The sequence below is a fragment of the Limulus polyphemus genome, unplaced genomic scaffold, assembly GCF_000517525.1.
Source record: "Limulus polyphemus unplaced genomic scaffold, Limulus_polyphemus-2.1.2 Scaffold1197, whole genome shotgun sequence".
Taxonomy (NCBI): Eukaryota; Metazoa; Arthropoda; class Merostomata; order Xiphosura; family Limulidae; genus Limulus; species Limulus polyphemus.
In genome coordinates, this window is record NW_013666807.1 from 64,543 (window position 1) to 92,408 (window position 27,866).

A 27,866-nucleotide genomic window follows, 5' to 3' on the forward strand; every position below is an offset into this window, starting at 1 on the left:
AAAGAGTTAAGACAAATTTGCTTTGGCAATGCCAAAAAAACACATTTAACCGAAAAGAGAGTGAAGCTTACTTCCTTAAAATTTTGTAGGTTATACATTTTCAGTAGAAGAATATATATTCACCCCATGTGGATGAGAAAAAAGCACTATTATTTATCAGTTGTGATATAATAACTATTATCTGTCAGTTTTGAGATGATTAATTTAAAAAGTTTAGTCATTAGTAGCGTAATTATGGAATATGTACTGTCATCTTGAAAAAATTAAATATTTTATATATTTTCTAAAGTGTATTAAACCTTTACAGTTTTTTTTAAAGATTTAAGCTACTTATTACAAAGAAATCTCAAGTTTATTTTTAATACTATAGTGATAATACAACAAAAATATTTGTTGTAAGTAAATGTAGTACCATCTGATTAGGTGAATTTTTTAAATATTACCGACATAAATGGCCAGCGTGACTGATATCTCCAGTATAACTGAGGTGGCTTACTTATCCAATAAAGTTGTATTAAAAGAGTTGGTGCCTTTAAATCTCAACATTCGCTACTTGGTGTAATAAATAAAGCTCTTAGTATAAATGCTAATGTGAATATTTACTATGACTTAAAAAATTTTTTCACTAAACACTGATTCAAGAGACAATGATCTCTTCATACCTGTCCGACTTTAGGCCGTGCAGAAGTTAGTGAAATTGCACGTTGTACATGTTTAGCCCCCCTGTTATTGTAATTACTTCACAAACAATACTTTTAATGGAATTGTATGTACATGTAAGAACATTAACATGTACGTAAAAATCACGAATCGTAAAGTTCAGTTCTGTTTTCCTGGTATTGCTTTTCAAAATCAAGAAATGCATGTAACTTATTTTTGCTAAAAAATGGAGGACACACATTTCACTTGCAGTGTAGTTTCTTCTGTTAAAATTAATAATTCTTATATTTCAAGATGATTGTTAATATATTTTAATGCTGCAGGTTCTTTAATTGTATTGTTTTACTGTTTCTATCACATGTACTATGTATTATATAGCTGTTAGACAGTAATGTCGAACCTTCAGAGAAGAATGCAGACAGGAAAATCCACCTAGAAGCAAGTTATGGTAGACCCCAGATCGGAGGAAACATCATGAACATAGGGATAAGATCTTCTTATTCTATTCTGGATGGTACGACTATTTCTTTACAAAGATCAATGTCTATTTTAAATGCTGTTGCCTGTACTCCTAACTCACTTAGGTTGTCATGTAACACTTAGAGTTTGTTTATTTTCTTTAAGTGTTAAGAGTAGGTGACCTAAATTTATAACTACAGTGAAATAGTATTGTTAAAAGTGTCATATTCACAATCACTAATGCCCATTGTTGATGAAAATAATTACTTTGGTGAAATGGAAAAGGGGAGTGTGATGTGTTACAAATGCACAAAACCATCTGTGGCAAGTAGGTTTAATCTGTGCTGAATGAGTTGGTCAGTAACTATAGGAAAATGTCTTTATGGTCAATAAATGCCATTTCTTACAGAGGATGTCCTTCTTGAACTGTCAAATTTTCTGTCTTATGTCTAGTAACAATGATCCTTAAGGTTTCTCTATTTATTATCAGTCATTCAGTACTATTGGTTATTTCCTACAAGGGATCTTCTTCTCATGTGGATGAATACTTTTTTTTTACTGTTCACAAAAAACATCAACTAAGTCTTAAAAGACTTTTTTTACATAATGAAAATATTTTTCATTGTCTTTTAATATGAATTTAAAAGATTTATACACATTTTTTTATTCATATTGAAATTACTTTATAAAACTTGTGAAGCAGTTATAAAGATAGTGATTTATGCTCATAATATAATTTTATTAATAATACTAACATGAGACACTATTTAAATGTTCCAACTCTGCGTGTGATTCCTATTAAACCATCTGTGTGTGTATTAACTGTCTTTATTAAAGTAACAAGACGAGGCTGGAAGTGTAAACTGGTTGGGAATATTAACTGAAATTTGTTTCTTGATAAAAAAGGAAGAGTTAGAGGGGGATCTGATTGAGGCGTTTAGATTGTTAAGGGAATTGATAGTGTTGATGCATTATCTTTTTTTTTCTAACATCCATGGTTTTGTTGGTTACAGGGCCAACAGATGTCGTATAAAAATACCACCAATATTGAAATTAATCCCAATACTTACTGCTGGAAAACCTTTGTTGGATAGGTCTTAATAATGAGTAACGTACAAAAATAAAAAATTATTTAAACTGTGATGCATCACATGGTTCCACACCAGTAGTGAACAGTACCAAAAAACAAGTCAGCCATATTGGTACATATTATATATATATACGTATAATTTGAGATCAACAAAGGGACTTCTTAATCCATCTGGACCAACCCATCAAAAATATAAAACACTCAAAGCCAGCCCTTATCATTCAAATATTAATCAAGGCTTTCGTTAAATTAATTGTATCCACCACATCTGAAGGCAACCCATTCCAAAGGCCAAGTACCCTGTTAGAAAAATAAAGATGCCTCAGTTAAAGATTTATAATTGTGTCCTCTTATCCTACCATTACTTAAGCTACTTGTGTAACATATTGCTTTTGGAAAAGACTAAAATTTTTATAACCCTTTCTTGCATGGTACAAATTGTACACTTAAGTCGTAATACCTCACATGTTAAATTTGTGATTATGTTTTTGCTGACCTTGGCAGTCGTAGAAGTTACAGATTTCAAGTGAATGTAGAAGGTCACTCTCGAGTAAAACTAGATGTTCTTATTACAGGTTGTTAGTTTAAGTTATAGGTTATGGTCTATGAATAATAATTTACGTAGCATTAATATATCTTAATGTGTTTAGTCTCTTAAACAAATTAAATACCGACTGTAATGGATAGTTTTAATGATTTTTTTTTCCATTTCCTGTTCTTTATGCCTCTATTTATATTTAATAATTCTGTTTGTTACAGAAGGTCTGTATTTGAGTGACCAGTCAGTAAATAAAACCCAGAAGAAGAAAAAGAAAGGGGGGTCAGGTATTGTGTTATCTATTAATGTACTAAAACGTCTTATGAGGAGAATTTCACTTTCCTTGTGTTATTAACAAAATGTTATCACTAATTAATTAATGGAAGCTAATATCATATCAAGGTTTCAGTTGTTTTTTTTTTTAATTGAAATATTTGATGCTCAGTAACTAATAGAACCAGTTAAATTCTGTTTATCAGCAAGACTTATTCTGGACTTTAGTTCATCTTGAGCCGCTGTGAATGAATTTTGAAAGCATTATAGCCAAAATACATAGATGTTTTTTATTCAAACATATCTTGTTTGGATTTCTCACCATTATTAATTGTGCAAATTTTGTAATTGTAATTTTTTTTTTTTCAAAAAGCGTGTCTTTTAAAACATTAAAGATGTGTGAGTGATTAACACTAAGCTTCAATATTTGCTAGCTGAAAAATTAAAATGTGTGTGTGTAAAATATAAGATAGGTAAATATTCAGAAGTGAATAAGGTTGATTACTTAAGAAATATTATTTATTTTTTTTGACACCTTTCAAATGTTTAGTTAATAGATGCAGGTCATTTATCAAGACGTTTTAACAAGTTTTTTTAAGACCTCCCTCAATAAACAAGTTGGCTAGTTATACTTTATCAAATTAATCTTGGAATATTTAAAACTGTAAGGTATAACACAGTTATATTTCAAAAGATCAGAATCTAATCTGTTTTCTGCAATATTGCTGAAGTTTGCCAATACTGGTGTGCTAAAGGGATAATTCAGTGAAAGCCAATCCACAGGAAATAGTGCATTGATAATTGGACTACACGTTTTCTTGGCAGACTTTGAGTAGTTCCCTAAGTATGGTTACTTGATAAGTGACACTAGAAACATTGAATGTAAACTTGGGTGTTTTTCTGTCACAAAAATTGTCAAGAAAATATTAAACTAAGAATATGAGACAGAAGCAATTTTTATACGTGCGATAAATGTCTTAAAACTGAAACAATGTAATTTTTAAGCGAAAAAAAATTGGATAAAATTTTCTATGTTATTTAATATTGATTATTTTATCATGTCTTTAGCATGATTTAAAGTTAAAGCTGGTTCAGTATATTTTTGAATTAATTTCACTGTGAATTAATTTTAAAAAGTATTTAAAAAGAAAACTTTGCTTATACAAGATTGGAAGGAATATTCTTTTTTTTTTCCAGAAGACAGTCTTCTCACTTTAACAATGTTAATAATCTTTTATTCTTTTTTCAGAAGAAAGTAGAATTTTATCATCTGTAGATGCTAACGGAAACAAGTCGGAAACTACGGAATTATTTTCATCCGAAGCTCATCATTTGAAAAATGATAGAGTAAGCAGGAAAACTAAACGTTTCCGTGGAAATACAGACAACCAAAATGTCATGCTTGCAAAGGACATTGCTGGTCACAGATGGGAGGAAAATATTGATTCGCTACTGGCATACATCAATTCTTCTGACAAGAAATCAAAAGGAGTAACATACGGGAACAACAATGCTCTTGGACACATGGCCTCTAGTTTAACAAAGTCTTCAGTTAGTCAAGAACTGGAAAGAAAAAAAGATAAAGTATCCTCAAGGGATGTGAAGAATGTGCAGAACCTTAAAAATATTACAAATATTAAAAAAAACAGCAAATTTAATAACCCTTGCAATTTTTCTAGAAGTGAGGATGATGATCACTTAGAAAATGATAATGAACAAAATGAGACTTCGAGGAAATGCAGTTTTTTCAATAATCCATTTAACGATTTCGTTTTGGAAAGAATAACAAAAACTAAAAGTTTGGATAGTACTTCCTCGGGTGTTGAAATAAATTGTTTTGATTATGAAAACCAAGAAAAGATTAAGACCATTGGACCTAAATCTGATGTAATAAATAGCAGTAGTTCCTCTGAGCCAGTATTTTTTCATAGCTGCCCTTCATCTGGTTTTGTTAAGGATTTTTATTCATTTTCGGAAGTGAGTCATGAGTCTGTGGAAGAGACAGAGTTTCGTGTCGTGGTGAAGAAGAAACATAAGAAACATTTGCCAACAAAATCTTTGGATGGTTTCCGTAGACACATTCATACCGTTGGAGCAGGTAAATACTACCCTGATAAACCCACTAATCACAATTCTTGCAATGAACTCATGTTGTTAAATCTGTCACACCGTGGTCAGAGAGGAAGGCAGGATTCTTCCCGCCGAAAATCAACTAGCAGTGTTCCTCCTTCGGAACATTCGTCAGCAGAAAACTCTGATCTGGACAGTGTCCACTCTCTGCCTGTATGTAGTTCTGCCCCGCTACAAACATCGATTCATCCTCATACCACGCCTTCTTCTTGTTCATCTACTTCGCAAGCTTCCTATGCAGATATTACACGTATGTCAGTGATTTCTTCGGGGGAAAAAGTGAAGTCCTCCAATAATAACCTGAACAATAGATTGATTGAAAGTGACCCAAATGCATTATTTTGTCTACCACCTCCAGATCAAAACTTTGGTTTGGAATTTGGTATAGAGTGTAATCTTGTAGAGAGTAATTCGGTTAAAGATAATCAATCAGGTGGCATTACTGATCATGTGAGTAACTCATCAAACAGAGATCCACGGGTTCAGTTGTCTTCAATCTCTAATACAGACCTTGTTATAAAGAACTTTAAACCACTAGTAGAAGTGGAAAACCAAAACTTTGGTATTCCTACAGCTCCTGTATCGGTGCCAGTATGCTCTACAAGAACTAATGAAATTATAATCTCCAACCAGGTTAGACCTCCCGAAAAGCACATTTACATGCCTAGCAAACGGAACTGTGTATTTCAAGAGTTTCCGAAAGAAAGAGAGAAATTAGTTGGAGTTACCACAGAATTTGACCCCGAATGTCCACCTGTTATTATTATGGATAATTATGTTCCTGGTGAACATGTGTGTGATCTGACCTTTGGTTTTGAGGTCAATGAACAGTTGCTTCGTATGAGCCTTGGGGAAGATTATGTCAGGGTGGTGACCAGTCTTGGTTCCCATCTGCAAATCTCTCCTGATATCTACTCAGCAGAACCAAATAACGATAAATGTGCTACATCCAACTGCATCATTAAATCTCCCACAGGAAACACCGAGTCTTCCGATGTTGTTCAACCTTGTCCTTATGATGGAGTTGTCACTCTATCAGGTCGTTACATACAATGGCGAGACTCTCCAGTAAATATTGATACATTTAATTATGACCGTATTGTCCATTTTTTTGGATCGAGTAAGTGTTACATGATAAGTTATTTTTTTTCTTAACAAGCTCATTTCATTTTCATGTAAGATACTTGTCTTGTTGGTTGTGTAGTGTATAAACGAGAAACAACTGATGACATGTTTAATACAAAGTATTATTTATAATCAGTGATCTAGTTTGAAAATCTCTCAATGTTCCCACTCTGTGAGCAGTATTATTAAATTAATTCCTGATAACTTGATTTATGTAAATGAATACTCCTTTGTATATGAAATTGAGACAGCATAATTAAGATCTGTCATTAAGTTGCTCCGAGACTTGATTCACGTCCGTTGTTAGTTTTTTTTGTCTGTGTTTAGAAGGTAAGTTGGCTCATTGTAAGATAATTTACAAAGAGAATAGTATTAGTCTGTGGTAGTCAATATTTGGATGAATTTGTTATAATTCAGTTTAATAATTAATCTTTTAGAAATTATTATTGGTACTAATTTTTTTTATTTTTAAATGAGTGTTTATTGTTATGTGGAGTGTAAGCTATAAATCAAACTTTTTTCGGTTCTATGTTAATGTTTGACTGTGGATTTTCAAAGAGTCTTAAGGAGCATATTTTTTATGGTTATTTATTAGTTTGTTGAATGAACTTTAACACATCGACTTTTGTAAGAAAGTTTGGGACACTGGCATGTGTTTTAAGAAGTTTTTCCACATCTCGTACTGTTACAAATGTAGATGTAGATTGTGTAACACTGTTTGAAAATGTATTCAAATGGGTGGTGCAGTGTAACTGTCTTGCCTTGTACTGTGTGTGATGCATGTAAACGGTACTTAACGTATGCCTCCCAGTGTACGTGATGTTAGGTAACGGTTAATAAGTTCAGTGATTGTAAATAAATGGCAGTTAAATGAAAGTTACCAATAATTTCTAAAAACAAAACCACCAGTCATGACTCAAATTTAGATGCATCTTAGTAATATACTAAAGTAATTGCCAAACATTTTGGTTTTAGTTTTGTTTGTGTCTTTCTAAAAATTATTAGTACAAATATGTAACTGGTAACTTATTCAACCTCCCCCCAATTCTTTTTGATAATTTCACAATAAGGTCACTGTGGTAAGCTCGTGTTTAAATAATCCCACAGAAATATTTTAATGAATCCATGCAAGTTTTAACAATCGTTCACACGTCACTATGATTACAGTTTACTCTAGGAAAACAGATTAATTTCAGCTAATTATTCTGCAGTAAATAGTTTACTTTTAGGCTAGACGAGCTGTAATGAAACTATGGTATAATTTAAATTATAAGTTTCAGGAGTATTGAAGATATGTTGAGTAACAATGTTTAAATATGTTAAAAGAGAACTTAGGTAAGATCTGAAACATTATTTTTTGAAATTCTAGGTACAGGATCTTATCAAAAGTAGTGTAGAATCTTTTTATTTTAATCCAACTCTGTGTTTATTTTGTTCAGGTTGGGAGAAAGTATTGAATGATTACAATAAAGGTAAGGATTTTTTTCTCACTTGTTGGTTGTTCAGAACTGTTTTCCAGTAAATTAACCATATCAATGTCGTGAAAACTAGTTTAGTATTATAGAAACTGTTGAAACAATTTGTGACATTAGAAATTTGTTTTGTATAAAATTTGTACTTGAAAATTATGTATTTTATGGATATTTTTAAATTGACAAATAACCATGCATATAACAGATATTGCATCACAAGGTAGAGGGAGCTCTTAAAAACTGTTGGTCCATCTAGGTTGCCCCCCCACTAAACTAAAACACTTAAAGCCAGCCCTTATCATTCAAATATTCATCTAGCTGTCCCTTAAACTTCTTTAAATTAATTGCATCTATCACATTTAAAGGCATCCCACATCAGCCCATTTATAAAAATAAAGTTGTCTTTAGCTGAAAATGATTCCTACCCTACCAAAATTTATACTTGTGTCCCCTAGTCTTACCATTCTAACCATTAAGTATCAAAAAAGATGATACTTCAACGCCATCAGTTCCTTTAACAATCTTTAACGCCTCAATCAGATCCCCTTCTAACTCTTTTAGAAATCTTTTCCATCCTAGTAGTCCTCTTCTAAATTCTTTAAAAAAATTCAGTGTCCATCGTAAGATAAGAAGCCCAGTACTCCAAATGTGGTCTAACCAATGAACTATACAATAATATTATAAACTCTTTAGACTTGTATTCATTATTTCTATAATTATAAATTAGAATCTTGTATGTCCTACCATTAAATTGCTTGGATGGTTATCAACCAGATCCTACCATTAAATTGCTTATCAACCAGAACACCAAAATATTTTTCTTACATAAAACTAGAACTGTTAAGGTTATTCTCATCAAAATTATTCTCATTATTCAAATTGTGCACTCACTACCTTACATTTATTTTAATTAAAAGTCGTCTGCCATTTATTTGCTCAACTTCACAACCAATTCAGTTCCTTTTAATTGGTCATCCACATAAGTACAGTTAAATTGATGTAGCTTGTATAAGTATAGAAATAAAAACTTCAGTAAAATAACTGCAGGGGTAAAGTGTACAACTGAAACATTAACATTTCCAAATTCATTATTTTATTTTTGAAATCGAATCAAATAGATAGTTGTCGTTAAATCTTATCACCAAATACCAACGGATATATATTCTAATTTTTCATTGACTTGTCTGGGATTATTAACGCGTGTTCTCGTGATTGAACGACGGTTGTCAGTCAGCACTCGCAACGACTCACGAGTGCTGTCAAAATGGATCTTTAAGTTAAAAATGTAGCCTAAACTTAAATTAATTTGTCTTGTAATTTTTCTCACTCGATTTAAAACTATGTAATACAGATTTTGTTTCTTAATATTTTGTGATTTTTAACAATCTTATAATATCAAGTGTATTTTTACTAATTATATGTGGATTTACTGGGGTAGAGTCCCCTTCCCCAGTGGCTCAACAGTAAATCTGAAAAATTGTAATGCTAAAATCCATGTTTTGATACCAGTGGTGTGCACAGCACAGTAAACCCATTGAATAACTTTATGGTTAACAAGAAACAAACTTACGTAGAGAGAATTAATTCGACAAAGATATCACTGAAAAGGATTTAAGAATAGACTCATTATGAAAGTATCCCTTTGATAAAATATATTGTGAAATATATTATTACAGTGTAGTTTAAATATTCGGATTGAGGTTCGTTAATCGTACTCCACATTCCAAACACATGAATATTTCTTATTCAGTTTAAATTAGCTTGTAAAATACAGAAATATTTTGATTTAATGTGAACTTCTAATTATGGTGTAGGTTGTTCCGAGAATTCAACTTCAAATGTAGGAAGGGTGAGATACTACACAGAACTGGTCGACACAAGTGTTGAGGTAAAAGTACCAGTATCTCCCAACAACAAATAGAAAGAAATCCGAAGAAAAATATCTTGTTGCTGCAAGAACAGGCTGCTGTTTCAATTAAATGTTGCTTCTAATATGTTGGTAAATGACGACTAGCCAGAGTAACGAATTTTCAGTGTCCTAGCTTTGAGAATTTGTTACATCATATTGCTCTTTTGTCACTAAGTCAAGAATATATAAAATCTCAAGTGCTCTTTTACATTGAACATCCATTTGTGCTAAACATTGTCTTCAACTTCTATGGAGCTTTCTTGGCTGATTATAACTGTTCATTTTCAACTGCCACCATTTTTGTGTTTGCAGATCATGACAATGAAGTGGTGGTTTTGGTGACAGAACCGTCGTAGTTCTGGGAAAATATTTCAGTGTAATAAAAGGTTGAATTTAATGCTGTGATTGTAGATTTGTGCTAATACAGAACTCTCGGTGGTCTGTCGTTTATAGCTTTTGAGTCAGATGAACTGAGGAAGCGGTGGTTGACCTGCCAGTTAATATGCACACTTAGTATTAACCTTGTAATTTTTTTATTCTGTTCTTTCCAAGTGTCCATAGATTTGTTTAGCTGTTCTTTTTTAGCACTGGACTGAAGATGAAAAAGCCAGTTTTACATGCTGCAGTTAAGAAAATGACATGGCATGTGGAGTTACAGACAATATAATTCAAACACTAGCTGCATTTGCAGTTAACACTCGTTATTGGATGCATTAAATGTGTGTAAATTTGAGAGGGGCAAATAATTTAATGAAATTATAGTGAAAAGAAAATACATAAAAAAAAATTATATTAATTGTGTAGTGTTTCTCGGACAAGAAACCGAACTGTTGCCCAGTGAAGAATTGAAATGGATGGTGATTAGTGATACATTTGGTATACTTCCATACTCTTGCATCTGTAAAATGTAATGTTAGCATTTTGACCATGTGCAATTGTGTCCATAGCATTGTGGACTTCACAACTAATGTACTTTTGTCTCTGGCCATCTAGAAAAGCATTCATAAAACGTTCATCCATTTATGTAGATTCATTGCTGTTTGTTTTCCTCAGATTATTAAGTCGAAGTTGTTTGCTCACTTGTTTTTATTTGTGTTTTAGCTCAAAAAAAAAAAGAATATATATATATTTTTTTTTTCATCAGGTGACATGGTTATTTATTTTTTAAATATATTTGGTCTTGGTTTATTTAAACTTGTGTACAAGTTGTTAGAAAGGAAGTAAATGTATACAACTTCCAGCATATTCAGACAAAACTATTTAAAAGTGAACTTCTGCGTACAGTGAAATCCCACAATTTTCTTTGGGGGAAAAAAAAAAATTAACTCAACTACAATTGAAGTTAGTGATAAACAGGGAAAGAGACTGATGAAGAAAATTTTATTATTAACTAACTCTTGTACTCAGTTTTCCTTCTTTTATTTATTTATTAAACAATTTTAAGTTTTTCTTGAAAACTACCATAGATTCATTTCTGCAGTTAGCTGTCGGGGGGCCCAATAATAGAAAACCGTGTACATACCTGTTGCGAATGAAAAGAAAATGGGACATTTTGTCAGTAATGGTTAGATGCAGATTCGTGTGCACTAATATTACTGTTGTTTCAGCAACTTTATTTTGACCAAAGGTAGAACAAGACACTTTTTCCTAGTTGTGCCGTTTATGTAGTCTATAACATTATATATTTTCCCTTGTAAGCCACATTACTTCGCATCGGAGATGAGAAAATAATTTGATGGTTATGATACTTCTTATGAAGGTACAGTTATTTTGGTGATGAACCTAAAATCTTTGCTGCAATATTTTAAGAAATAAAAATTATTTGTTTCAGCGAAACATCTTATTATCAATTGTTTTTCTTAATAAGCTCTTACAAAATTAAGCTTTTTAAATTGGACATATTTGGTAAAAAAAAAAAAAAGTAATTTTTTTATTTTGATTAAAATGTTTTTGGTCTTTTATTATTTCAAAAAAACATTCAAGGTATTGCATTTATTTTTTAAATGTTAAATAAACCGAGTTTTTAAGCATTGTTACAGTTAAAGGGTTATACATGTGTTGTTTAATTTGCATAAAGACTATGTAGCGCATCGTTTCATTTATAACTTGTACAGCTAGAAGCAGTTGTTAAAAGCAGTAATGAAACTTCATATTTTTAGGATAAAGGTCTCAAAACGTTAGAATTTAAGATAGATTTTTTTAATATTTCTTAGAAAGCAACTTTTCAATAAGAAGGTTGATTTATTATTTTATCTGTGTTGTTAACAAGAATGTTTACATACATATATATATATTAATATATTTGATGAAATTACTGTAAATTTTAACTATAAAAATTAATCTAAAGTCCTATCTTAATTTTTGTTAATCATTAGTTTTATACAATTTGGGTTGACACCCTGTGTTTAATAGTGTTTTAAAATGTAATATTTGATAAATTATTCAATGCACTTAGACTTGAATACATAATGTCTGTATTTAAAGTAATTAGCATTGACTTTCTAGTGAGAAACTGTGATCTTGAAAACTAGTTCATAGTCACGCAAAACCCAATCTCTCGTGAAAATATAATAATCTTGTTATTCTTCTAATCAAACGTTTATTCCATGTCTTGCATGGGAAGGGTCACCTGTGTGAAAGCAACATTGTCTAACACAAGTAACTTCCATGTCAACCCCCACTGTATGTTTACAAGCTGAAGTTGTGAACCAGTTTTATTTGTCTTTTGAAACTTAGCTTATTTTTTTGGTTTTATTAACTGACCTAAATTTTCATATGAAATTGAAGAGGGATAAAAAAGTTTTTGAATATACTCTGTGTGTCATTACTAATTTCAGAATTCTACCCTGCTTGTGTTCATAGACATACTTAAAAGATTCTGTAAAAGTTTGAGGAAATTCTAGATATTTTGCTATTCATATGTGAAATATAAAATTCAATTCTGTTACTACCCTTTTAAATTATCAACAATGTCTGGTTAGTAAAAATTAGTGTGAACTACAAAAATCCCAGATTTCAAAGTGCACACCAGTTCTGGCATTAAAACACTCAACTCAAATATTGTTAGAAATAATACAAACAGTCTATAACATACAGTGGACTGTATCTTGTCACCACATGGTTTGTTTTAAGTATTCTTTCATTCCTTATTATCTAGAAAAGAATGAAACAGTCGAATATTACCAATGTAACTCAAACTTATATCGAGGTTGAACAATTTCAGAAATTCGATGGTACATTTTTTTTTATTATTATTATTCTAACAAAAGTCAAGTATGAATCGAAATTTGATGGCAAGGAAATCACTTATTAGAAAATAAAGTTAGGAGACGGCTTGAAAGGGTAGTGAAAGAAACTTTATTACAAATGTACAATATTTCAACAAGCTCATGATGATGAAACATTGTACATTTGTAATAAATAAATAAACCCGTCTCCTAAACTTTACTTTAGAAGTCAAGTTTATATTACAGTAAGCTGTGTTCTAGGTTTCCATAGTAACCTAGTTTTTTTTTGTTTTTTTTCAAGTGGTAAATAGTACAGAAAAACAACACTTTCCAGAAAGAAATAGAACTCAGTGTGATATTTTGTTGCATATTATTACAAACCACTTGTTGTTTGATGCAATTCTTCTGTTTTATGAGTAAGTTAAAAGATAAAGTTCTGATTTATGTATTCGATCAGAAGTTGATGAAAGAAACAAGACTTGGTGCAGTAGTCAGTTGTCACACCATCATTATAAGGTGGTATAGAAAAGTAATATATATAAAGTCGAGTAACCCATGAGTACTAGTTAGTTTGTATACTGTGTACTATACCTGATGCATCAATAATACTTCATTCCATGTGTGTGTTTCAGTTTGTTCGATAAGTTACAAAATTTCCCGCTGATGTAGTGAATACATGTAACTGGTAGGTTTCAGTTTTGGTATCTGTAGTGTGTGTGTGTGTGTGGCTTACAAAGGATGAATGTTGTAATGCAAGTTATCTATAGCAAGAACTATACTGGAAGAAAAAAAAATCTGGAAAAAATAAAAATCTGAAAGACATTGGAGCCTGAGTATTTTTCTATGTATCGGCTAAGTCACTTAAAAGTCCATACTGTGGAATACACAGAAACTTCAGTATTGTGAAATGACAAGTAACACTTTCATAGTATATTGGCATTTAATGATTTATTGTGACAATATTTTCAAATGGTTGTAGCTGCTGTGTATCTACAAGTTGCCACAATATCCTTGTTAAATTTTACAATTAAAATTCAACAATCACAGGCTGATCTCATAAAACGTGTATACATTTCTCTTAGTCCTCTGGTGGGTCAATGGTAAGTTTATGTACTTACAATGAAACTTTCAGAGTTCGATTCACCACAGTGGACACAGCAGATAGCCCAAAGTGTCTTTGTGCTAAAACAAATAGTATTTATTGTAATATATGAACAACTGCGATATCAGTAAATTTTTCATTTCTGTATGGTCAGTATATGTAGATATATTTAATATATATTTCTTCTCAGTGGAAATGCTAATGATCCATAGATTTAAACTATATTTAGTTATTATTATTAAATGTACCCTGATTCATTCAGGATTGCTTGGTATTCATTTTTTACAAAGTATACAACAATCTTAATACCGTACAAGAAATTCGTTGATGATGAATCATTTTTAGGCTTAACATTTTCATTGCCAAGTGACATGAGTTATTAATGAATGAAAAAGAATTACTGTTTAAACCATGAAATCTGGCCAAGCGTTAGAAAGTAGCAAGACAGAAATTTGTGATTTTTAGAGAAAGGTGATTAGTCTGGGTTCGCATTAAAAATTCCATTGCTGATGATCATAACAGGTTTATATTAGGGTAATTTGATTTTAAATACACCAGTTATTCATACAATTTGTGTGCGTGTTCATATTAAAATACACAGCTGATATTTGGTTGTACGAATAACCCATAGGTGTCACCCCATCGTGTATATACAGCGTGAAAAAAAACTGTATATACTGTAAATATTAGGCATTTATATAGTGATTTATATTAGTGTGCTAATTGTAATGTTTGAACAATATAGTCGTGTTATTCACGACAAATGCTGAGCCAGTGCGTGAGATAAAAGAGGATGCCACAATTGGAAGGAAGTCTTGCTCGCCCTACTGTCTTATCAGGCAGTCGGTGAGGGTCGCCCCGGACCTGAAAGAACACCCTCCTCACTCAACATAATACCAGGCCTACCCAGAGGCCATTATGTCACTTTCTAGTATTTATTCTTTACCTTTACATGCTATACTATGATTTCGTAAGGTACAAAAAAAAAAAGAATGGCGCATGGAGTGGAGATTTTCCACCCCATCTGAGTAGTGAAAGGGTTATATCTAATTCATACTAAATAGGTAGTTAGCAAACACACAGATAAAAGTAAAGAAAACACTTGAAAAAAAGGAAGTAAATGTAGGGATGGTAATTGCATCATCCCTACTATCTTGTTTGCATTGTTTTCAAAGTTTGATATTAGTCTTCCCTACATTTACTTCATTTTTTAAAAAGTTTTTCGTTATTTGTTTCCTTGTTGTTGTTTTATTTTAATGCAGTGTATAAATAGACATAGGAGGGTTGTATTTATAACCAAATTCTAAATACAATAGGATTCTAACTGTAGTATTTATTGTTTATCTCTTATTGAATGGTAATTCCTGTTTCACCCTGTACTTAAAGCTTTTTAAAGGAACACGAAATTTATGTAAAAAGCTAACTTCGAGGGATAATGATAACATCGTTTACGCTAGAATTATTACTATTATTTAATTACTACTAGTTAATGATACTTATAACTGCATACTCCATTGGAAACTATGCCACCTCAGTGAAATTGGATGACACAATTGTTTGTTTTTAAATTATCATAATCACAGCTATATAAACCCATAAAAAATTATAGGAAACTATTGTTGAATGAATAATGAAAATTATAGAATTTAACTAAAACGAATTTGTCTGTACTTCCAAAATGCACCTACTCTGATTATTCCATCAGTCTCGAAGTAATTCTTTAATCACCACATTTTAGTAAAAACTACACAGAAAAAATGAAATTTTATCGTAAACAAAAGTACGTGTGCACTCTGAAAGAAACTTAAATAACACTCTCGTACCTTTTCACTGTATTCTAAGTCAGGAATTAGAAAACATGGTGCGGACATTCTGACACAAATTTTCAACTTTTTTTTTTTTAACTGTACAAGGAATAAGGGAGATTTGGTAGTAATAAACGTTTATTTTGTTCCATGTTTTAAAGCTAATTAGGTAACATATGTGTTAAAGTATCAAAAGTAACAAACTATTTATTCACCACTTAACACATTTTAAATACTGACTATAACGTCAGTAACAGTACGCCTATTCGTAATCTAATTTATGCATTAGGCCTAAAACATAACGTAAGGCTTAGCTGAAATACTACTTGGTAAATGATATTTTGCTTTTGGCTAAAACTCAATGTCATAAAACTTCTGAATTAAACTATTTTGCTGTTATATCACCCAAGTTATCAAAAAATAAAGAACAAAAACAAACCTTTCTAACAAATCAATGAATATTGAGCGTTCAACATAGGCACCATAGTTGGCTTAAGAACAATCAGGTGATATTTTTGTTGCTAAGCGACTATGTATATTGTTGAGCATTACCAAAAAGGGAGCGTAAATGCGTTCTCGCCAGAGTGACAAAGGGAATAAGCATTTTACAGTTAGTAATAAAAGCCAAGTGTTAGTCCGAATTTCGTGAGTTACACGAGTCCAATTCCACTTTTTCTCCTATAATACTTCCTCTTTTGATTGCTTGTTCTCATTTTAGTTGAATTCAATCACTAACATAGGCGTAAATAGCTCCTAAATTTCGGCACTTTTTCTGCTGTATGAAAGCCTGTCAGTTAGGGAGTTTTTATACCAAGGATATATATATATAGCACTCAGTGAAATTACTTTGCCGTTTGTTATGAAGAAAAGTTTTTGTACGATGATCAAGTATTTACAGGAAATGTGGTTTTAAGAGAACTATTGCAATAATGCAATTGATGTGATAAGAAAACAAGTGTGATCCATGAATGTTGGAACAAGGATCGCTACCGGGAAGAGACATAAAAGATAAAAGGATATTGCTCATGATAGGCTTTGGTTTCCCGAAGCTAGAAGGCCCTTAATTTTTCTTATGTTTGTTTACGGAAGGCAAATTTGCAAGTGCATATTGGAGGATTCAAATTTGGTAGGATCTGTTTCCCGTCATTTTTGACCGGCTTTTATACTAGTCATGTAATAAAAAAACAAGCAGAAAAACAAGAAATTATAAATTTTTGCTATGATATTTAAAGACATTCCCAGAACTTTTGACTCAATTAATGCATAGATATTGTTATAAAAGAAAACACTGTATAGTGTTGTAAAGTTTTGATGATCTATTGAAAAGATATTTAAAATACCATTTCGATGAACAATCCGAGCCATCCCTACATAGGCAATGCTACCGTCTGCCTGATATTTGTTATTTATTTTGAATACAGCCTGAGCCATCCCTTCATAGGCAGTGATAGTCTGCCTGATATTTGTTGTTGTTGTTTTTTATTAGGAATACAGCCTTACCCATTAATTTAGTCATTTTTGGATTATACCCTCGTTTTATTATTTGTATTTTTTCACTCTACATATAAAGTGTGAATATGTATTGTTACGTCTCCGTTTCGTTAATTGATTTTTCCGTAACTTCGTTCCGACGAAATTTTAACGACACAAGTCTTTACTTAATAAAACTGGTTTATTCTTTCCGAATATAACTTTACCGATACACTCAACTTCAACAATCGCGCTAAACAAACGAACGTCAATAATACTTCTGACTGCAGTTCAATTACTCACTATCTCCACACACATTACCTTTCTTACCGCGTCACGTTTTCCCCTCTTATATATACCAGCCTACCCTACTAGTAAATACTAGAGCATTCGCCAAAGTACATGATAATTCTAGAAACGTTGCGTCACAGTAGTCATGTGACTCGATGACGCAACAGTATTCTCAGGTACAGAGATTTCCCCTCATAGTGATCAGGTTGGATATATAGAATAACAGGTAGTTTGAGCAGCAAAGTTAAACTATTCTTCGACTTTTCTGTGAAGATTGAAAGTAGAAGGACACAGTGTATGAAAATATCAAACAATCTCTATTTATTCAAGAAAATAAAGTTTGAAAAAGGGCAATGGCTCTCGTGGAGATATATCTCGAAAAGGTCCACAAAGAAACTAGACCATGTAAACAGTAATTATGTGTACACCAAGCAATGTTATTCGTTCCCATGGCACTTGCGCTACTCACGTCACTGTTGGTAATTACTACACAAAAAATGGGGGTTTCATCAGTGAAAAAGACTAGTTGTCTACTTTCACCATGTAGAATGTTCAACTTTACAGAAATCTTTCTCGCAAGAAAGCACACCCGTGAGAATAAGTAATTTATGCAATTTTAATAACAAACAAACCTTTATAAACAAATAGCAACAACTTTCCCATAAAACATTTTCACTCTTTGATTACAAAAACCATACAGCCTAATACATGTAAACGTGCCTTTAAAACTGTAAATATATATATATAATACTATATATTGATTACATATATAGTGTTAGTAATTGTACATGTTCTGAACATGAAGTGTCATCCATTTTTTAATAAAGTAGTACAAAAATGTATATTTTACTTTAATTTTCAAGAGATATAGGCTATATTGTCTTAGAAGCACATCTCAATACATATTTCAAAATGTAGTCAGCAAAGTTTAGATTGATGGTTTTGAAGCAGATTCCTCGCATAAGTTTACTCCCAGTGCTCAACAGTGTTAATGCCTTTGGCTGCTCATTCCGAATTTTATCGCAGTTTATTCTGTATAAGTGTTAATTTGCTGAACATCCTGAGTAGTTTGTGACCTTTAAACAAAGGTATATTCTCAGAGAAACAGATACATTAAGTAAACCATCCTCGATTCCTTGTTCAACCTTTTCCTTTGGCAAATTGAATCATTTCTTGAAGGTATACTACTTTGTCTAGATCTTTTGGATAATGTAAAGCGAATTTGGTAGCCTCTTCTTTTATATCTCTATCTATCATTATACAAGAGCTTAACACAACCTTGAATCGAAACCTTAAAGCAATTATATGCAAGTATGTCTACACATAAGATTTCTCTTTTACAGATAATACAGTTCCTTCTGACTCCTCACTATCCACATTTCTTGTTTTCTTACTTTCACGAGATATTTTGTAGTCTGATCTGTTACGACAGCGGAAGTGATGTGACGCTAGTAACACGTCATGAGCTTCTAGAAAATTCATGTCCGTTCGTGAAGCCTCGAGTGTTTACTAGATGTGCTCTATTCTTGTATTTAAGACCGCCAAGAACTGACGGCAACAATGGGAATTGAATTGCAGACAGAGATAGAGACGGACAATTGAGTCGAGCGCGTGAGTCGTTAGTTGTGAATTATAGCGTTTGTTTAAGTTATAGCGTGACTGTGGAAATTAAGTGAATTTCAAAGTTGTATTGAGAAAGAATAAACCAGTTTTATTTAAGAAAGGACTTGTATCGCTAAAGTTTTTTCGGAAAGAATTTTTACGGAAAATTAACAAACGAACAGATCTACCACATGTTGCTTATGCTTCCTTTTCAAAGTTATCAAAGCTTTCACGCAATGTATCTAAGAAATGAACAAGGGACTCTGGTATATCTACAGCAACCTAAAGATCAATGGTTGTGGATTGTAGCGATATGCTTGTTGTGTTAAATCTGAAAAGAATGGTGTCCCAGAAATGACAGACGAACGCTGTTTCCAACAAATCCAATATTTGAGACAAGGAATCATCAACCTCATGTCTCATAGCTGCAGTTTGTTGTTTATCATCAGCAATTTTATCTAATGCGTCTTGAATGGTTTTGTATCACTTGGATAAGGTTGCAGTAGCATCTGTACGAGCAGACCATCTCGTTTCTGAGAGATAATTCACTGTAAGTTCTTTCCCCTCCCGATGGTTCATTAGAACAGACCAACAATGGGTGGATGCAAAAAAAAGGGTAAACGTTTGTCAGGAAATCAAAAAGCTTACAGCTTCTACACAGCAAGGTTCAAGGAATGCGCTGTGCATATCTAAAACACGGACAGTGGATTACATCTCTTCAGTCTTTGTTGCATATCAGAGTATTTTCTATCCATGTTGACTCGCATTATCATAAGTCTGACCACGACAATCCATAATATAAATTGTTTCCGACGTCAAATAATCCAGCAAGTCTTGTGACTTTCAACCAATATTAAATTCAGACCTTTCTACCTGGGGGAGGGAAGAAATGTGAAGCTGGGGTGGAATGAATTAAAATTCAGTAAAATGGAAAATACTGTACCTCAGGGGTATTTTTCACAGGAGGAATCCCCCTTTACTCCTCCCCCCTTAATTCAACACTGTGAAAATGTGAGGAAGCATTCAAAGGGTGTGTCATTCAACACATACTGCACAGTAACACTGACCTGGCCAACATCTTGTGTTGAATCGACCGAAACTATGTCACGGATTTGCGAGTACCTACAAGTAATTTTATCCACGGCAACCAGGGGGCTGAGATACATGTTCTCTATGTCCCCGCCTTAATCCGGCACAGCATGCAGTGAATTCTTATTTTACTCTTTGTAGCACATTTTAAGGAAGTATCAATATATATATAATTTTAAATTCACATAATATCTATACAGCGTACTGTGGACATTATTACACACATTTTGTTTCTTTTCACTCAATAAGCTAAACAACCTACGCATATCAATTCAGTCTTGTTTATATGCTTTGGCTACACTTATAAGTAAAATCAAATAATTAAGTTTTTTAAGTTCGGTAAGAAACATCGCACTTTACAGAGACTGGCATAAAATTACCCTGCACCGCTACGGGATTCAAAAGCCCAATGTCCGATTAAGTTTCTCCATTATCCCCAATTACTTCTATAGGTATTCCAAGGGAGGCCCGGCATGGCCAGGTGGTTAGGGCGCTCGACTCGCAATCTAAGGGTCGCGGGTTCGAATCCCCGTCACACCAAACATGCTTGCCCTTTCAGCTGTGGGGGCATTATAATGTGTCGGTCAATCCCACTATTCGTTGGTAAAAGAGTAGCCCAAGAGTTGGCGGTGGGTGGTGATGACTAACTGCCTTCCCTCTAGTCTTACACTGCTAAATTAAGAACGGCTAGCGCAGATAGCCCTCGTGTAGCTTTTCGCGAAATTAAAAACAAACAAACAATTCCAAGGGAGGGGGTACGCACTTGGAAACAAACAAGTTATGATACTCTCCCGTGATAAATACCAGAGCACATGTGTGTCACATTTAGTTCTGCTAGTTTGTGAGTGGGGTATGAACATAATTTCAAACATGAGACCCCAGAGATCCAAAATGGATGAGGAACCAGATTCGGGTTTAGCGATTTAAAAACACATTCATTTTTAGATCTCCATCGTATCTGAATAACCATTCGAGCGAGTTAGCTTTAAATCCCCCTTGGTGGTGGTGGTGGGGCTACATCACACCCTCAGGTACACCCTGAGTCCTCATGATAGCTTTGAAGCTGTGGGAAAAAATTCATGGACCTAAGAAAACAAACACACAACTTCAATTAATATTAGAATTTTCAATTTAAAAGTATAGTTTCAATTAAGAAGACCTCTACCGATGAAATACACAATCTAGCAGCTTTTGTGTTCTTAAATTACGCGCCAAAACCGGAAGTTGCATCTGAGCCACACCGAGGTAGGACTGAATTGAATAAGCAAGTTCAAAAAGTATTATCAGTTAGTAGTAGTTGTGTGAATGATCAAATTTTATTAGAAATACACGAGCTAAATAAGGAAACATTATAATAAGGTTAACGTAAGTAATTTTTTTAACCTTTCAACAATTTATATAATTTAATGAATCAACTATAAAATGTGAACATTTCAGTAGAAAAAGATTTATGCTAAAAATAGAATTTACATTGAATTAGTATTAGTAAGTTTTAGCAAGATAGCTAGCAGTTGTAACTAATAAAAGTACTATGACAGACTCGACTAGGACATGTAGAAGTCCATGTAATACTTTTAATTTGCGGAATGATTTTATTTACAAATACAAGTTAAACTTTAAAGATTAGATATGTCTTGAATTAATGTCTAACTCTAAGAACTTAAGCAAACGTTAGGGTTACCATATTTGAAAGCATGTTAAGTTTAGGCTTAACATGACGAAGCATTGTTTTGTTACTGTTAATGTTATGTAACAATTAATAATGATAAAGCATGACTCGCTCAGCAAATATATTTGTAGTTTGATGTAAAGTATGACAGCTAAATTAGTGTGATGCTATTAAATTTTATGTTAAAAAGAATCAGTCCACGTACAGCAGTGTAATTAGTATTACTAAAAAAATACTATAAAAATGTATAAATATATATTAAAGTATAATACTGGATAAGTACTTAATACCAAAAATTTATTTTAAATATTTTTCCACATTTATCAGATCTCCAATTCAATTGCCCAATTTACAGCAGGTAATTTTATCTCATTTCTTCAAAAGTTATTTGTTTTTTAAAACTTTGAACCATAATTTTGAGCAATGATCACTTTCAACCAAATGTTCCCCAGTCTCCACCCTTTCAACTATTTCTATATTAGAAGTTAATAATAAATCTATAATAGTATTGTTCCTACTTGGTACCCTAACCAATTGAAGAAACCATCCTGAGCATTTTCTAAAATTTATATCTGTCATGATCTGACTAACAGTGTAACATTTCCCAGTCTATATGCCATAATGTTCTGTCTACGTTAGTACTTCCAAGAACTAGTGAGTGAAAGCAATGAATGTGTATGACATTGGCAGACAGGTCTCACTGGAACACCCAGGTGTATGTTAGTTTTTATTGTAAAAAATTGTGATAATTAAGTTAAACCTAAGATTTTTATCATTGGTAAAATCATATTGCACTTAAAGCAATATTAAGTCACTATCAGTAGTCATTATGGTTTTGGATTTCATTGTTTACTTTTATTGTGACTGATTGGTTCACTATTTATATAATATTAAACTTTTGAGAGATAGAATTAAAAATAAGTAAGGTGTTAACTACATAACAATTGGATGTTTGCATCTTGTCTCTCTTATTATGAGCTTAAAGTAGAAAGTAATTAATTTTCTGGTATATGTTAATTTATATCATATGTTAAGTTAATAAGTTACGTGTCAATCTTTAATTATATTGTGTAATTTTAGAGTAATACAGACATTATGCAGACTAGCTGAACAAATAAGTAATTATATTACCAACTAAATTATTATTATCTAATTTATATTTTTATTGGTTGAATCAAACTTTTTGTACATATATAAATTTTTTTTATTAGTTGGGAAACATGCAACAGAATCAGACTGACCTTGGAGATGGGATACCTACATTCAAAGTATGGATACTTTTGGATACATTAAGAAAATTCATATCTCAGTGTTGTCATGATGATGGTTGAAACTGAGGTTTGACTTCAGTATGATTTTAATTGTGTTGTTTTCATTGTTCGGTGTCACGCCACCTATCTTACTAGTTTATCCAGTGTTGATGACAACTTAGTTTGTAAGTCAATCACCTTGTAAGAAAAAATATCTCCCTACTTGTTCTGTTAATTTTAGAACGTAGCACATAGAAATCTGTTTTTGTTGGTTTTTTTTTACAAGTCCCCTGGGTAAACTTGAACTTTTCTAGTAAATCTGACCTTCTCCTTTAAAACACCTGAAAGACCTTGGTGGCCCTGGTGGTGTTATATCTATATGTAATCTTGTGACATTTCTATTTGCTGATGATATCGATTAGATAAGTAAAAATAAATACTTGCAAGGAAGGAAATGTCAGAAATGTATTGATGAGAATTTCAAACACAGACAGCAAAAAACAACAAATTAACAAATAAAGCAAAATCTTTATTCACAATAGAATAGGGACTATTCAGCTTACGTATTTCTGTTGTCTCTTACTGGCTGCACGGGACAAACATGAGAAGATTTCTGTTATACCATGCTTTTACAGTTAGACAAATTACTCAAATGTGGTATACCATAATCCCAAACAGCAGGTGTCGTTGACGATATTCCAATTACAACATACATTATAGAAACAAAAATCATAAAAATTTGTACTAGTATCTGTGTCATCCCTTGAGATGTCCCCATCCCCACGGGGGCAAAATGTATGACTTTTCAGGAACTATTAATTAACGAGAATGGCATGACTACATGCAGAACACCAGGAAAATTTAGAACAATTGCCTGAATACATCTGAATAAACATATATTCTACACTAGTTTGGGAAGGACGAAACTGATAGCTGAGACGATCTATCAGCCTTTCTACATAACATTAATAGCTGCACGAATTAGGTCAATTCCAACACTTCTTATCAGATGCTCGGGAATATTGCAAAAACAGAGTAGAATATTTAAAAGCTCTACCATTTCATAGTATTCAACAAAAACCTTGCCATTAGTATTGAAGCTTTAAGGGTCCAGTATCAGTTTTTACTTTTTGATTACCTTTAACATACGTCAAAAACACTGCTGTTAATGTTAACATTATCAACCAGCTGTTTCTTACAAGTCCTTTTGAATTTCCCAATTTTTTAGAAATAAATCCATAGCTTTCCTCTAGTTTTGTTAATATTCCAACCTATTTAATCTAACGGCATTTATTCCATGTTATTTCCTTTGTCTTCAATTAGGTTTGATCATTGATGTTATCCTTGAGATTATGAATGAAGATTGTACACTTGTGTTAGTGGGGAAAAAAATCATCATTTCTCTTACTTCCAAACTTAATACTACACTAAACTTATTTATACATTTTTTAATCGAATACTTCACATTTTAAATCTAGTCTTTAAAAATTTCTCTGAAGATTGATTCTGAAATGCAGTTAAATTTTTTTTTCATCTGTTATATTGCTGTTAATGACATCTGGTGAGCAGCAATGAACAGAATGAAGCTTAGTATTCTAAACTGGATTTTTACACGTTTAGGGTTGTGTTACATTAAAAAGGGAGAAAAAATTATATATTTTTCCCCCTTTGAAAACAAGCATAGGATGTTTGTAATTATAAGGGTTACATGCTTCAGACTTCACTCGCAGTTTAAATCGGCAAAAATGGTGTGAATCCAAGAGATATTGGACTTGGTTTTTACAATATTTTTCTGTTTGTAGTGTGTTCTCGTTGGTGATGGTGGAACAGGAAAAACAACGTTTGTGAAGAGACATCTGACAGGCGAATTTGAAAAAAAATATGTTGGTAAGGTCCCCCCCCCCATTATTATTATTTCTTCTCTTAGACTGGGAGAAACTACCAATAATAAATATGTCATAATAAATCTAAGCTGGTAAATCAAAAAGGCATCTTAGGTCTTAAGTATAATGTTGTTTTCGTGATATTTACTAAGCCTAATGAAATTTTAACTTCAAAAGCTATTGACAAAATATAAGACAAAAAAAAAGGACTTCTATCTAAATTCCTCATGTTTTACTGGCAATAGTTACTGAGGTTCACTTACATTTCATGTCTAAGAACCCTGTTTATCGAAGTGTGAATATTTTTGTTTTCGTTAGATTGATTCCTCGCATTCTTAACTGTTATGTTTGTTTATAAGCCACCAGGGTAATTTTGAAGCGATGATTGTCTATAATTGAAAGAGAGCAGTGTAGTGACATCAATTAGCTTATAAATAATGGGTTGTTCTAATATGATTTGGTGTACATTACTTTTAATTTTGATGTTAGTTGGTGAGTAATTGTATTTTTAATAACAGCTGAATGATTAATTGATTACATTGTTTAGTGTTGTGCAAAGTAATTAATTAATGTTTCAAAAATAATCTACCAATCAAGATTAATGTTTTAAATTATTACTGCTATCCAAGTTTGTGAGAGTAATTGATTAGTTGAATGTAATCCTATGCATAAGGGCTCAGTTAATTAAGTATTTTTAGCTGCAGCGTAGTGGCTCGTAGAATGTCTCCGTCATCTCTTGACCGATTTGAGATCTAATTACAGTTTTGAACTCGGGAGGTCAAGCCCTTTTGACTGACTTCTTTGACTATGCCCCACGGTCTTATACATTAATTTATAGTCTATAGTTTCTTATGAATTCCCTTTAACATTTACGATTTTACCCCCCATTATTTGTCATTCTATTTGGTATTGCTGGCTTACAAAAAATCTAGCTAATAATAAAAAAAAGATAGTCTCACAGATTAATTTACTGTAATCGTACCTAGAACACTTACTCTCTTGAAATTGTCTGTATGGAAATATTTTATATACAGAGATTCATTTATGTTTCAGACAATAAAGTCACCGTAGTTTAGTCTGAAGTAGTACTTAAAACTGTAATGACTGACCAGGATTAATTGAACTAACTACTACGGATTTCCGTTGAAGAATTACTAAAAAAAAAGTATAGTAACAGCGAGTTATAGTTTAGTCTGAAGTAGTACTTAAAACTGTAATGACTGACCAGAATTAATTGAACTAACTACTACACGGATTTCCGTTGAAGAATTACTAAAAAAAGTATAGTAACAGCGAGTTATAGTTTAGTCTGAAGTAGTACTTAAAACTGTAATGACTGACCAGAATTAATTGAACTAACTACTACACGAATTTCCGTTGAAGAATTACTAAAAAAAGTATAGTAACAGCGAGTTATTTATAATATGTTTTATCATGAGTGAACCGAGTCATTGATGTTGCCGTTTCATGATTCAAGATCACCCACTACTACTTACAGTTAATACCTTAATCGTAGGGAGGAGTAAATGTGCTGAAAGGAGCAATTTTATTACGGTTGAACTTTGTGTTGTGCATTAATGTCAAAAGTAATTCTCGTTTACCCATTCACTCCGAGTTATCTTGCCGAGACGAAAATTATTTCCTATCCTCATGTTGCTTGTAACGGAAAGCTGCAAAAACTCGAACATTTAACTGTCCATTTTCTCATACTTTATAATCTTAGTATCAAATCGGGATATGACATACTTCAAACTGGCAGACATTTTATTTATGTTTCAAATTCTAAGAAGCAATTCTTGTTGTTAGTGAGACACAAAGCAGTGTTAATTTTGGCTAATAAGCTAGGTGCAACCCTTTGGAAAAATTTAGATCTTACCACTTCTACAAATGGCCAATAAGATTTTAGGAGAATTTCACCAACCCTCGTTCTGAATTCAGTAAGTGGCCAAGTTCGGTTTATCGAGCTGCTCCGCAGAGTTGCCAATACATAAACTATTTGTTGTAAATTAACAAAATTCAAATTAAGAAGGGAAAAGGTGTTATCACAGTTGGTTCCTAACTTTCTTTTTTTACTTGTGTTTTTATTGTGATGAAACTAACAGTTAAGTTTTTAAATGTATTCTACAATGTAAATTATTATTTTTCCAGCTACTCTAGGTGTTGAAGTTCATCCATTGTTATTTCACACAAACCGTGGTCCAGTCAGGTTTAACGTGTGGGACACGGCAGGACAAGAAAAATTTGGAGGCTTACGTGATGGGTACTACATTCAGGGTTAGTTTCCAAGTCATCCATAAATCTTGCTTGATTTGATATGTCAAAAACAGAAAAACAACCTGTATTTTATTTTTAATAGTTTAATTGAAGCAAGTACGAAGACAACTTCTTGTTTTAAGTGTTTCACTTTTGTGTGCTTTGTTTAGGTCAGTGTGCCGTTATCATGTTTGATGTAACATCAAGGGTCACTTATAAAAATGTTCCTAACTGGCATAGAGATTTGGTACGAGTTTGTGAAAACATACCCATCGTCCTTTGTGGAAATAAAGTAGACATCAAAGACAGAAAGGTTAAAGCAAAATCAATCGTGTTCCACAGAAAAAAGAACCTTCAGGTATGTATAAGTAGTGAATAGAGTTGTGAGAACATTAGCAGTGTTTGCTGCACCATCTGTATCAATGTACATAGTTGATTATGTGTGAGACAGAAAAGCAACTACTGAACATTTTTTTGAAAAATTGTATTCGTGCATAATAAGTACCATATTTTTCGGTATATAGGACGGATTTTTTTACCCCAAAATTTGATGTCAAAATCTGCTTGCG

General features: G+C 32.3%; 3 protein-coding genes across 7 annotated transcripts in view; all 3 read left to right on the plus strand.

Moving 5' to 3' along the window:
* The window catches only part of LOC106462552, a 13,020-nt gene extending 8,555 nt beyond the window's left edge, over positions 1 to 4,465 (plus strand). The window contains exons 3-6 of the mRNA XM_022389851.1: positions 1,039 to 1,174; positions 2,969 to 3,034; positions 4,270 to 4,367; positions 4,448 to 4,465. Coding sequence (XP_022245559.1) covers positions 1,039 to 1,174; positions 2,969 to 3,034; positions 4,270 to 4,367; positions 4,448 to 4,465 — 318 coding nt within the window. The remainder of the gene's footprint in view (positions 1 to 1,038; positions 1,175 to 2,968; positions 3,035 to 4,269; positions 4,368 to 4,447) is intronic.
* On the plus strand, positions 4,444 to 11,529 carry LOC106462558. The gene is made up of 3 exons (XM_022389852.1): positions 4,444 to 6,270; positions 7,715 to 7,747; positions 9,562 to 11,529. Exons 1-3 carry the CDS (start codon positions 4,545 to 4,547, stop codon positions 9,666 to 9,668), a joined length of 1,866 nt encoding a protein of 621 aa, XP_022245560.1. The 5' UTR covers positions 4,444 to 4,544; the 3' UTR covers positions 9,669 to 11,529.
* Positions 11,530 to 21,442: 9,913 nt separating this feature from the next.
* Positions 21,443 to 27,866, plus strand: part of LOC106462559 (GTP-binding nuclear protein Ran) — a 9,391-nt gene continuing 2,967 nt past the window's right edge. Inside the window, exons 1-5 of one of the 5 annotated variants that reach the window (XM_013922493.2) lie at positions 21,443 to 21,607; positions 23,123 to 23,179; positions 24,964 to 25,048; positions 27,193 to 27,318; positions 27,468 to 27,655. In XM_013922493.2, the coding sequence (XP_013777947.1) occupies positions 23,132 to 23,179; positions 24,964 to 25,048; positions 27,193 to 27,318; positions 27,468 to 27,655 (447 nt within the window). In that variant the 5' untranslated portion in view covers positions 21,443 to 21,607; positions 23,123 to 23,131. Of the gene's footprint in view, positions 21,608 to 21,769; positions 21,808 to 22,250; positions 22,270 to 22,563; positions 22,627 to 23,122; positions 23,180 to 24,963; positions 25,049 to 27,192; positions 27,319 to 27,467; positions 27,656 to 27,866 lie in introns of those variants that run through there. The other 4 variants (XM_013922495.2, XM_013922494.2, XM_022389855.1 and 1 more) reach the window with 4 other exon arrangements.